Here is a 13,720-nt window from a genome sequence, read left to right on the forward strand (position 1 = left end):
CGAAAATCGGGTATGTTTCTGTTTCTTAAGTTTTGCAGAACATATTTGATTTTTCTTGTATATTGCTGTTCTCCCAGCATATGCTAATAGAAAGTCTGGCCACACAATGGTGCTTCAGCAGCTGGACTTTTTTCTCTTGGTGCATGCTCGATTTACAGTGTACACACTGGTTGAACTGTCTGGTCAGCATGCTCTTTTTTGAATATCAATGAGCAGTCATTGTATAGTAAAAATTAAACAATACAATGTCATTAGCATTCAGTAATGAGCACACTAACTGGACAGCCCAAGCAGCGTGCCCATTGTGAAGCGAGCATCTGGCCAGTAAAGTACCATTGAGCAGTCAGACTTTCTGTTAGTACATGCTGGTTAACAGCATTCTGTACTGAGGACACAAAAAATATGAGAAAAATCAGGCACGTTCTACAGAACTAAAGAAACAGAAGCATAACTGATTTTTTGATGTTCCTCATAAAAATGTTCTGTTTTTTATAGTAAATAAAAAAAATGCAATGGAGATTCTCCTTTCTCCATCACTTCTCTTGCATTGATATACTGTGCAGCTATGGGAGCTTAAGTTCCATATGCATGCATAATATGTCTTTGTTAAATAATGTTATTGTGTAATAGCAATAATACACTTCTGTGTGTGGGTTTATCAGGATTTACTCATGGTTAGCTTTGTTTAATCTTTTGGGCTTCACTCTCATGATCAGACCACACCAGCCATGGGTAATCCTGATATACCCACACACACAGTCATGCATTATTGCTTAAATAGCCCACTCACTAATTAATGTTCCATGCTGTATGTTCTGTAACTGTGTGGCTCATTTTTTACCGATATGTGTGACAAGTGTGTAAAATAATGTGATGTGACCAAATATAAGATTAGGGAAAATGCATAATTGAGTGTACTAATGTTGCTAATTAAAGAGGATAGAGCTTTGATTATTGTGAATGTATATTTTAAATTGTCACTGTATGGAAAATGTTGTAAATTTTATATTTTAAAATGTCACCATACATTGTGAAATATTGCTTTCTTCTAACATTGAGGTCTTTTTAAAAGCTAAAGTGAGTGATGTCCAAACTATGTGACAGTTAAGAGATAGTATGCTGTGGCAGATAAGAAGAAAACAGAACAAGAAGAGAGGATTGCAAGCATATCCATGTAAAGTAGCTTTAGCCAATTAAAAAAATAAATAAATAAAGACCATTAGCTACAACATTACTTATACATAGTGGAAACCTAAATTCCTTGTGGCAAACATCACAGACATTAGATGTGGTGTTTGTCATTCTTGGTGTCATGTTGTGTTGCTTATCTTTGTATAGCTGTTCTGTTTGCACTTATGCCAGAGCTGTTCAGCCATGAAAAAACAATGAAAAAAGAATGTTCAAATCGTATGCCTTGTCTAACAGGGTAACCTGTGATAAGTGCAAGTATGGATCATATATATGTGAATAGTACTTAATTTTTTTATTCCTTCATGGTGTATATTAAAACTGTATTGACCACATTTTTCCTCTTCTCAGACCACCACGTTAATTGGACTGCTGAAGACTGCGCGTCTCCTACGGCTGGTGCGAGTGGCGAGGAAGTTGGATCGGTATTCAGAGTATGGAGCTGCTGTGCTTTTTCTACTTATGTGCACTTTTGCCCTCATTGCCCACTGGTTGGCTTGCATCTGGTATGCCATTGGGAATGTGGAGCGTACATTCGTCAAACCAAAGATTGGTTGGCTGTATTCACTAGGTGTCCAGATTGGGCGGGAATATAATGATAGTGATGCCAACTCAGGACCTTCCATCAAGGATAAGTATGTCACAGCATTGTACTTCACCTTTAGCAGCCTAACAAGTGTGGGATTTGGAAACGTCTCACCCAATACCAACTCTGAGAAGATATTCTCTATCTGCGTCATGCTTATTGGCTGTGAGTATGTTTTGTATTACCTACATGTTTTTTTAATATCATCTGGAACTGATATTTCATTAAAGTGAATTTACTTTCTGTTGTTTTACTAAATTTCACTTTTATAAGGCAAGCACATATTTTTATACTAGGCCTACTGTAGGTCATGTGACTCATCTTGATGGACTTATAATTTGAAACCATTAAAACATCTGCAAAGACCATCTTTGAGTTTTAGATTCACACTAGCAATCCCATGTCAGCTGTTGCAGAAAACTCTAGATAGCACATTCGTTTTCTTGCCCTTAGGGATGTTCTCCTTAGAGACAGGGGAAAGTTGTAAATGTGCAATGGTATTCTATACATTAAGTTTTAATTTTTTCAGACTGTTGTAGCAAGTAATATAAATGCTTTGAAATGAACCATTGATCAGTGAGACCTGAAGTGGCACACATGTATTAGAATTAAAGCATGCAGCATATATCTGAAACATGACTTTCAGCTGTAAATTGTGCAGATCACCAGAAATTCATGTGAGTACATACGGTATAATATGCGAACATACACATACTATAGACATATTCCTTATATACAGTTCTGCTAATTTCTGAGTCTACATTGCATCAACTTTATTGTTATTTTGTGTTTCACTTTCTTGTGTAGATGAACTCTGATATTAAAGGACAGATATAGAATTATATTATAGGTCACTTAGCTGGCAGTCAGTTATTTTATCCAAAGAACAGTGAACCAATTGCCTAACTAATCCATGTCTATTTAAATAAGTACATGAAATGTTGCATTCTCTAAATTCATCATAATGTAAACTTCAGAAGATGAAAAAAGAAAGTAAATGAACATCTTGCGAGAGAATGTTGTGGAGAGAATAGCACATAAGTACAAGAGAAACAAGTAATATGAAGTGATGCACGCACAGCCACAAACAGAAGAATATGCACATAACTGCTTTAATATGACTGATGCATTGTGATGAACAAATGACTGGATGGTAACACCAGATTTTATATTACTATTACCTTAACGTAAATTGTGGTGAATAGAGATCCTAGGATCTACCACTGAGCTGTACATGCTTTGCATATCCAATGACTTGCATCTCTCTATTGGAGACGGAGTTAGAAGTAGAGGAAAAGATAGTGGAGTTAAGGTTTTGAACTCTCAGCTGCATTTTTTTTTTGCCTAAATAAGTATAAGCAGAGCCCAGCCAATATATTATCTTTAACACCTCAGTGAGTAAAACTGATTATTTTTAGCCAAGCAAATCTTTGATCCAACAGCATACATTTTGAAACTTCAAATTTTATTCATTTCGCAATGTAAATAATTCATAAGCAAATGGACATTAGTTTGCCATTTCAAAGTTTCAGTGTCATTTTTTTCTGTCTAATAAGGTTAATGTAGACTACAAGGCCTTCTATGAAGCCAGAGCATATTCCATTCTTAAAGTGTCTCAGGAAAAAAAAAAGTTTCACCACTTTCTGGCATAGCCTTTTAGTTATCTAGCTACTTAATGGAATAAACTACTTTAAACTTCAACAAGGTGTCGTTATTCTTCCCACAGGGAGGTCATCAGAGAGAGAGAGAGAGAGAGAGAGTCTCCTAGATCTGGTAGCTAATGTGATTTTTATCTGGAATAATACTTTGCATGCTGTTTCCCATTAGTCCTGGCACAGCCTAGGTCACAGGTGGGATGCTAGACCTGACTCCAGCTTTCTGGATTACTCTCATTTTCTTTTAGCACATTTTGGGACAACCACAAAGCCTCTATTATTTTGGGTCTCAGTGGAGTAGATTTTAATTTCATTGCCCATGCTGGTTGCTAACATCTAATTATTAACACAATTAAAAATTAAAAGTAAATCCCCTCTAATCAATCTGTTGTTGATCAAATACAAATCAGCACTTCCAACCTTTTCTGGTACCCCATGGCTCTGACATGCTTAATTTGCCTGGAGAAATATCTCTGCACTCTTTCTATCCTATTAATTCAATCACAGTTAAAGATACAGGCAGCTATATTAAACTCCTTATGTGGTCTTACCACTGATTTGTAGAGTGGCCATAAAACATGTTTGCCCCTAGTGGGTATCGTACGTAGTACATCTTTTATTGCCAAATAGCATGTCCTTGCTATAGGCCTAACATTGGCTTCAAATGTAAATTCATTATTTATTACTACCCCAGGATCCCTAATATTAGTCACATTTTCCAGAATATTACCATTTAGAGCATATGGATAATGCAGGTTATCACCAAAAAAACATCACCTTCGAATTTTTAGCATTAAATATAATAGCTCTATTTTGTCTCATTTTCTAAGGAATTCAAATAACTTTGCAATTTTAGTTAAGTGAAGCTGAAGGAGAAGGGAAGGTTGTAGGGGGGACACAAGCAGATATGAAATGCAGACTTGGACAGACAGGGTTTGTATTGATACAAAAGATTGGGACAACAGTGGATGAACACACATAATGACAAATGACAGACTAGGTGACAAAAAGGAGTGGAAGACAAATAAAGTATAGGAAGCAATACAATGGGAGGGGGTAACAGGGAGATATAGAGCAGGGTACATGGCATATATCATAAGGGCACAGAGGCCAACCAACAGTGACATCATTCACCTTCTTGGTGATGTCATGTGCAGCTTGTGCTTTTGGCAGTCTGATGATCATGCTGTGCCAGTCACAGGCCAACCAACATTGACATCATTCACCTTCTTGGTGATGTCATGTGCAGCTAGTACTTTTGGCAGTCTGATGATCATGCTGTGCCAGTCAGGTGGTGCACAGTTGTGTGCTGGGCATTCATCTGCTACTGCCCTCAGACATCACTGGCTGTGCAGCTGATGAATGATGACCACAGGGTCATTTTGAGTCATTTTCAGAAGAGAAGCCTCTGCTTCTTTACTGAGTAGTAGCCACAGAGGACAACAGTGAGACCACCCAGGTAACCTTCAGCAGGATGACCTCAGTTCCACTGTTTAGGGGCAGACTTGGCATCCCTGATGTCTCAGCATCAAAAACATTGACTGTCCTGAGGCGCAGTGACTGCCACTGCTCTGTTATAACTGTTAAAGAAGGAAAAAGAAACAAAATTAGAACTTATTAATAATACATATGTTACATTAATTATTTATTTATATTTTATTACTGGGGAAAGTCTGACTGAGTTGTGAAAACCCATATCTGTTAACAATTAGAGTAACAGCTCAATATAAATGTGCACATTGGAAAACAATTTCATTAGATTTGCTGAGATTAACAATCAATGTTTTGGAATAAAATAATTTAGATGTATTATGAACACTGTTTTGTGCATGATCATGCAAGTACTCCTGACAGCCGATGAAATCTTCCTGCCTCCTGAGACATCCATCCATGTTTTCTCTTCTACTCTTCAGCAATTGTAAGGCAAAGTAAGACCAGTACAGTGCTGTAGCTGGAAAGACAAGGAAAATAAAAAAGGAAGAAAACAACATTAACAGTAAAACTCTGTCTCTGTAACTTCTGCTTCCAAATGGCTGTGCAGGCTGGTGCGACACTACTGCAGACCAGTATATCATTATGTAATTGTATGTACACCTTGAATACAGCATTCCTTTTCCCCAATTGTGATCATACTATTTGTGTTTGTCTCTGCTGTTCATGCTATTTTGCATAGGACACTCATTTTCTCTGAATATGGGCCTTAAATTGAAACTGTAGCACTGGGTCTCTCAACAGAGACAGGTCAGGAAGCAGTTCTGCTTGAAGGGCACCTGTACACAAAACATCACTGTGCAAGTGTATTTCTTAATACCTTGCGCATGCATTAACTTCTGGTGCGTAGTAGCTCTTCTGCATGTCAATGAAATGTAATTTAAAAGGGTGGGCAAGAAGCCTGACCTTAAATGTTCCTGCTGTCAGGGAAGACTAATGTGGAATAAATCCCAACAAACTAAAGCATTCCATTCATAAATGTCACAACATTATTCTTAGTCATAAATGGGTGCACCAAAGAAATATGCTAGTATGGGTACTCTACAGAAAACTCAGCAAATATTAAAATAACATTAAAATAAACTCTTGTTTAATTTATGCTCAAAAACATTGTTAGAGGTGCATTACTGGCACAAGTACTGTCCGTTTTATGCTGAGAAAATTTCTGAACAATAGTCATCTTTTTGCATCCTATATGTAAATATCTAATATATCTTATATTAAAGGAAAATATGTAAAATGATATACACAAAAAACTATAAAAAGGAAAGTATCACACTGTCAAGGTGGATCTGTTTGTGAGCAGCAAGACAGCCTTTCGTCATGCAGGCACTGAGGGGGGAAATCATAAGGAAATGGAGCAAGCACATGCAGCTAAGTCTTGCAAATCAAACCAGAAAATATTTGCCCCAGTCAACATTTGCACACTATCATTGAGAAGTTGATAACATTTCAAAAACTTAATTTTAATAACTGTTGTAATTTAAATGTACTGCTCTTTCAATGTACATGTAGCATTACTTCCCCCATATCATTCAGTACTGCAAAAAGACCTGAACTCCCAGGTGTTTTTTAACTTTTGTGGTTCTGTTTTCCTCCTCTATAGCTAAATGTAACATCCCCAGTGACATTCCTCTTATAGATTTGTGTCACACAGAATTTAATGTCACGTTCCACAGTCTTGCCATTAATTTCACCCCACTATCAGAGAGAATTAACATTGCTGATAAGCAGAAAATGGCAGTACACCAGCGTAAACATAAAAAACACAAGTTATAGTGAAGGGATACATAACACATTTTTATGTCGTACAGCTTCATTTTATTTGCATTCAGATGATCATTTTGCCATTCCGTTTCTTGAATTAAAGCTGCTTTTAATTTTATGCAGTTTATGTATTCACAAATTCAGGCTCTTAGACGAAAAGTATGTAATGGCTGGTAGCTGTATGCTTGCATTGTAACTATGTGTGGGGGCACATATTTTTCTGTTTAATGTGTATCAGTTTTAATTTTTGTAGCAGTAGTAATTTTAATGTTAAGTGAGTACTTTTAATACGTTGAACTGTACTCCTATAAAGGTTAAACTTTCAGTTATTTCTTAAAAGTATTTTAATTTATATTTGTTCACTGGGGTAGTTCACTGATAAGTACTGACCAATTTCAGGCTTAGCCTGAGTGAAATAGAAAAGATTTCCCAAAGAAAATACAGAAATGGAAGCCAAGGCTTTTCATACCATTCCCCACCCAGGAATCATAGAAAAACTCACTAAGCTTGGCATCAACCCCTATATTACTAGGTGGGTTGCAAACTGCCTCACAGATAGAACCCACGGTGTGAAAATAGCTGACTCCAAGTCAGATTGCCGACTAGTCATGAGTGGAGTCCCACAGGGTTCGGTCCTGGGTCCTCTCCTGTTTGCTATCTACTTCTCTAGTCCAGGCCAACATGAAGGGACTCTGGCTGACAAAGTTTGCAGAGGATTGCAAGTTGGGAGCTATTATTAACTCCTCAAGTGATGTTGACATCCTACAGAATGGCACTGAGACCAATGATTGGTGTCAGAACCATGGCCTTAAGCTCAATGCCAAAAAATATGTCGTCATCCCCTTTGGGAAAAAATGTGTCGTCATCCCCTTTGGGAAAAACCCGGTTCCCATGAATTACCACATTGATGGCGTCTACTGAACACAGAAGGTGTTATAAAAGATCTGGGAACACAGGTTGACATCAACCTCTCTTTTGATAGCCATGTTGTCACTGTGGTTAGAAAGTCCTTCTATGTGACACATCTCCTTACTAAGGGTTTTGCATCCAGGAAGAATGAGGTCATTGTCTCCCTCTACTCTTTCCTCATTAAGCCAATCATGGAGTACAATGGCCCATTTGGCATGCACCTCACTAGACACCTGCAGCAACTGGAGAGGCCACAAAAGTACCTCACAAAGAGGATCCTAGGCGGACAGATTCAAAAAACTCCAACTATTCTGTCTCATATTGCCTACTTGGAGGTGGTCTCTGCTTGACTTACAAACCCATGTCTGACCCAGCTCTGTTAGAAATGCTACATCTAAAGAAATCCCAGTCCCACCACAAGCTCCATAGACCTCAATCTCATTACCACAATTAAAAGAACATGCTGGAGGGACAGGTTCATAACCCAGAGACTGCCTATGCTATGGAACAGACTTCCCATACATGTCAAGCAAAGCACCTGGCTGACCCTCCTCAAGAGAAATCTTAATGAGTGGATGGGAAACAGAAAATTCACCTCGGGGATAACTCCAGTGGCTCTACTCGACAGAGGCACTGGGAACTAAGTTCGGGTGGCACTATGCCAGGGTAATCCTATGGCTAAGCTTGTAAAGGCTCCAGGGCCATTAGCCTAGTACACACCTATGAACCTATGAACCTATAATAACGGAAGTACATATTAGTTACATTAAAAACTGCATGTATGTGTGTGTGTGTGTGTGTGTGTGTGTGTGTGTGTGTGTGTGTGTGTGTGTGTGTGTGTGTGTGTGTATATATATATATATATATATATGTATATATATATATATATATATATATATATATATATATATATATATATATATATATATATATTATATGTATGTATATATAAATAGGTCTACTTCATTTCTTTGAAAACTCTTTTCTCTGAAAGTCAGTTCCCTGTGACCAATTCACTGAAAGCTCACTTCACTGAAAATTCATTTCACTGAAACTCATTTCGTTGAAAGTTATATATGGCCTTTTCCCCACTGTAGTGCAATCTTGGAGTTAGTATATAAAGTAAGTGGGGGGGCACAGCCCCCCACGTTGGAGGGGTGGGGGCGTAGCCTCCCACATATTGTAAATGTTTTAAAGCATACAGATGGATACTTACAAGTGCAATGAATAACTCTTTCCAGAAGACAACATATAACCAAACTATGGTGGGGGCTTCCCCCTCACACACCCCCACACACCCCCTTAATATATATACTAACTCTAGGATTGCACTACAGTGGGAAAAAGGCCATATATAACTTTCAACTAAAATGAGTTTCAGTGAAATAAGTTTTCAACAAAATGAAGTAATCCCATATAAATAAATATATATATATATATATATATATATATATATATATATATATATATATAGTAGTGAACATGTGGAATATATTAGTTTGTAAAGTGGATCAACTTTCAGTGAATCTGAGAGGAGAGAAAAGACTTGGAATGGGGATAAGGGTAGTATGTTAGGTGATTTGTCCTGTGTTGAAACAGGAACATTTGGATTGGATAAAGAAGTGCTTTCTGAGATGCAGTGTGAATTTGAAATAAGTGTTGATTTCTTTAATGCTGATGAGGAGAGCTTGCCAAAGGGTAGGTGCCTGAAAGGAGAATACATGTACAGTGCTGTGGAGTTTGGTTTTAGGAGGTATTGAAGGTTGTTGTGACTTATGAGTAGTGTTTCAAGTTGTATGAGGAATTTTTTTCTTGACGTCTAGCTGCCAGGGATGTACATGTCTGGAGATGGAGTAGTTTGTAGAAGTTGGATCCTAATAGCAGCCTAGATCTTTGTTTTATAAATAACCATTTTGACTTTTTTTTAGTATAATACAGAGGTGGTCACAAAGAGGTGAGTTTGTAATAAATTGACAGATGCTGTTAAAAATTGTCTGGAGTGTGGTGGAGTTTTGCTTGGAGGCCGAAGTCTATATTCAAGCTCACATTCAAAATGAAAAAGGAGAACTCTTTTGCTAATGGCTGTTCTGGCTGGTTGACTTAGAAAAGATTATATATTTCTGAACCAGAAGAGGAGGGAGTTTTGTTTAGTTGTCACTCTGTGTATGGGTAAATGGAAGTTTAGCAACTGATCAAGCCATAATATTGGGTATTAATAACTGCAGGTTGTTTCTATGGAATGATTGTTTAAGTCAAAGATACTTAAAGAGTCAAGAGGCTTGTTGAACTTTCTGTGGAGTTCCCAAAGGCATAGTTTTAATCTTGGTGAGCTTCAGAAGTAGTTTATGGTTTAGGAGACATTAGTGAAACTCATGTAAGTCAGACTGCAGTTGGCAATGAATATTGATATGAGAGTGATCTTATTGGTAAATGACCATGCCATCAGCACAGAGGATGAATGGGAGATAGGGAAAGTCACAAAGACGTTTATTAATGAATATGGAGAAAAGGAGGGGGCAAAAGTGGATGTTCATCATATTGATCACTGCTGCAGTAGCCTAAGGTGTACAGATTATATTCTGCCAAAGATACAAAAGACAGCCAGCTCCCACAGTTTTAGTGCACCTTCCACATGACCAAATCGTTAGGCAGCTTGTGCTGAACTGTTTAAAAAGACAGGTTTGGGCACCAAGCCTTCCAGAGTTTTCCCTGCTGCTGAAGAGAGTGCTTTGCTGCAGGCTTTTGAGGATTGATAGTTGGCCTGTGCTGTTCCATTGCTGAATAGACAAGTTCCCCTTGGAGAAAAATTTTCACATTTAATATTTATTATTTAAATTTACTTTCCTAGTTAGGAAAGTTGTTTTTACTCCATGAGGTTGTGTTTTAACATGCTGACCCGAGACTTAACTTTAATGTTAAATGGGAGTTCACTTTTTTTCATGTCAGCTTTAAAAGTTGTTAAAAAACATGTTAAAATATTTTTTTCTTCTGGAAAAACTGTGGTTACCTTACTCTTTGGGGTTGGTAAAGTGTAATAAATGCTTTTTACTTTGTTTTTACTGGGAAAAAGTGACTTTCTTTTGATTTTAATTTTTACCTGCTTGTGCTGCTGTGTTTCTCTGGGAAAGATGCACGATTTTCATTTTGACCATGGAACAAACTACAGACACCACAGTCATTTCTTCTTCCAGGAACAGAAAGAAATATTTGCCTCCTCAGCAGGCTATCAATCTACCTCAGTTGCAGGTGGGTGATTGTGCTGCGGCCAAAGTTGTTTCCCAGAACATTCATCTTTTCCCCTAGATTCTTCTGGTGTAGCACCTACAGCAACTATAGACCAGGGGTTCACCATGTCCTCTGTAGCTGTTGGGGTCCCCCTCATTGGGCTAGGGAAAGCCATTCTTGTTAGTCTTTGGAGAAGTGACAGGGAACACTCCCGTGTTTAGTCAGAATGTTGTGCCTATCTCTGAGGAAGCTGTTGTTGCCATTAACAAACCTGTTGGCCCTAATTTTCATGTCAAAAAGAAAACTAAACATGTCTGTTTCTGCTCAAATTTCCCTGGACAGGAGTAGTTTATTAGCTCTGGCTCAGGGTCTAATTCAGGTCACTGATTCCTCTTATATGGTGATTTCTGGGGAAAAAAGGGATTCCTTTCTTCTTGAAAAGATTCAACATTCTGAATCTGGACAGGAAGACAAAGGGACAGATATAGATAGGGTTTTCTTCTCAGATTTTTGATTCAGACTCAGAAGAGAGCATGGTATCTGATTCTGCCTATGAGGGATTCTCTTTCCAGAATGTGCCAGTGTTTTCAGTGGGAGATCCCTGAGGTTTCCCAGTCTCTCAAATAACAATATAAGCTCTTACAAATGGAGTTTCCAGAACCTTCTCCCATCCCTTTTATTCTGTCAGTATTGGAGGATGTGTGTGTGTGTGTGTGTGTGTGTGTGTGTGTGTGTGTCACTGCCTGAAATTTCCTTGATAGTTAGCCTGCAACCCATAAAATGCAGATAGATTGTATAAGATTCCACAGTCTTTCAATATTTTGTACACCTCATCCCAAACATGACCCAGCTAGCTATAGCTTTAGTAAATCCAACTGCTGCTAAACCTTTAGTTGATTCCATTCCTTCCCTTTCTGACAAGGATGGTAAAATTATTGATAGTTATGGGGGGGGGGGGGTGTATGCTTCTGCAACTTTGATTTCCAGAATTTTGAATTGTCAGTCTCATATACTAAAATATATTCTAATTGTGAAGTATGAGCAATGCTTTGTCTGTCATTCCTTCTTGAGATTAAAGATCTGCTTTGAATGGATTAGTTTCTTCCATTTCACAGGTCACAACTTATTGTTTAAAGTAAATTTATATCAGATATTTCTTCAAGGGCTATTGCCACTGGTACTGTATTGAGGAGGTGTCCTGGCTGCATTCTCAGAAACCCCCCCCAGAAAATATTAAAAATGAGATTTTAAATTCTTCTTCGGATTGAGAGTTAGTTTGGGGACCCTCTGTTGCAGAGGTTATCAAAAAATGTGATGAGAGGAGTAAACATTTTCAAGGAATCTCTCAGATTTTTTTAGCCCTCCTGTTCAAATTTTCCAAGGGATTCACCACCCCTTTGTCCAAGTTTGGTAAGAAAAAAATAAACAGTTTCAGCAAAATGTTGGTAAACAGACATTTAAGAAACAATGGCAAGGGGAAAGGTTCCAAATCAAAGGCAGAAACCCCTAAAATAAAGGACAAACAAGTGAGAATGACTCTTTAAGGGACCACATTCCACCTCCCAACCTGACAGCCCCGTTTCCCTTCCAGTAAGTTTAACTATTCATTTTTGTCTTTGGCAATAGGTGGTTTCAGACAAACGGGTTCTGAACAATATCAGAATAAGAGGAAATTCCTCCCTTTCAGGGAGTAATCCTTCACACACTAGACCAAACTGCTCTATTTCTCCCTGTCCTTCAGCATTTTCTCTGAGAGTAACAGTGCCAGTTCCTCCTTCCCAGTTTGGGAAAAGTTTTTATGAAAGCATGTTTTTGGTGCCAAAGAAAGAAAGTGCCTGGAGTTCTGGATCCTTCTTTCCTAAACCAACTTATGATAGTGGCCACGTTCAAAATGCTGTCACTTTGCAACTTGTTACCTGTTCTATCTCATCTAAGTTTTCTAGTAATGCTAGATTTAAAAGGTGCTTATCATCACATCCCTATTTATCCAGACTTTAGGTGTTTCTTAAGGTTTTGTGTGTCTGGATCACATTGCAGACAATACCAAAGGCATGTGGTAATAAACCAAAGTCATGTGGTACATCAACAAGCAAGAGGGGACCTGGTCTTACTCCCTATGCCGACTAGCCATGTTCTTGGGATATAGATTTTCAGCATAATTTCACTCTACAGGCATCCTACATTCCATCAAAGCAACGTTGTGTGACAGACAAGCTGAGCAGAACAAAAGCAAACCATCATGAATGGAAACTAGGTCAGGGGTTTCCTAAGATTTGATCCATCTATGAGGAGTTCTTCAAGAATACATCTTTGCCTTCTGTCTGAACAATCAGCTGGGAAAACTATGCTCCAGGACTCCATGCAGGAAGGGCAAGACAGAGTAATTTTTTCTTTTCTTGGACAGGACTATTCCTGTATGCATTTCCCCTCTTCCAACTGATATCCAGGGTACTTCTGAAGATTCAAAAGGAAGCCCCCAAGATCGATGTATTGACTCTCTTCTTTAGGAAATGTCCAGAGGCACTGACAACTTTAAGCCAAACTATCCATCTCACTGTTTTCTTAGGACCATCTTGCAGCTTCTAGAATACTTCTGGAATTTAACTCTTTCCAGAAAAGGGGTTGTGAGGGTGGCTTAATAGCTAAGGTGTTTGCCTTACAAACACAAGGTGCAGAGTTTGAGTCTCACAAGGAATAATTGGCTAGGCTTAAAATGGCTCACAAGGGCAGTTAGTTTAGTACTAAACTATGAACTATGAACCTATAAGCCAAAAATGTAGTCAAGGCCCTGGTAGAATGAGCCTGCACTCTGACTGGAAATGCCTTGTTGTGGTGTGTATAACAAAAAATAGTAGCATGACTCATCCAGTTAGAAAAAGTCTATTTTGACAAAGGTTGC

The 13,720-nt window shown here is 38.2% G+C and overlaps 1 protein-coding gene across 1 annotated transcript in view; it reads left to right on the plus strand.

The window, feature by feature from the left end:
• KCNH2 (potassium voltage-gated channel subfamily H member 2) overlaps positions 1 to 13,720 on the plus strand; it is a 696,728-nt gene that overhangs the window by 358,000 nt on the left and 325,008 nt on the right. Inside the window, exon 3 of the mRNA XM_044067613.1 lies at positions 1,540 to 1,939. Within this exon, the coding sequence (XP_043923548.1) occupies positions 1,540 to 1,939 (400 nt within the window). The remainder of the gene's footprint in view (positions 1 to 1,539; positions 1,940 to 13,720) is intronic.

The sequence above is a fragment of the Protopterus annectens genome, chromosome 3.part1, assembly GCF_019279795.1.
Source record: "Protopterus annectens isolate FY-2018-M chromosome 3.part1, PAN1.0, whole genome shotgun sequence".
NCBI lineage: Eukaryota > Metazoa > Chordata > Ceratodontiformes > Protopteridae > Protopterus > Protopterus annectens.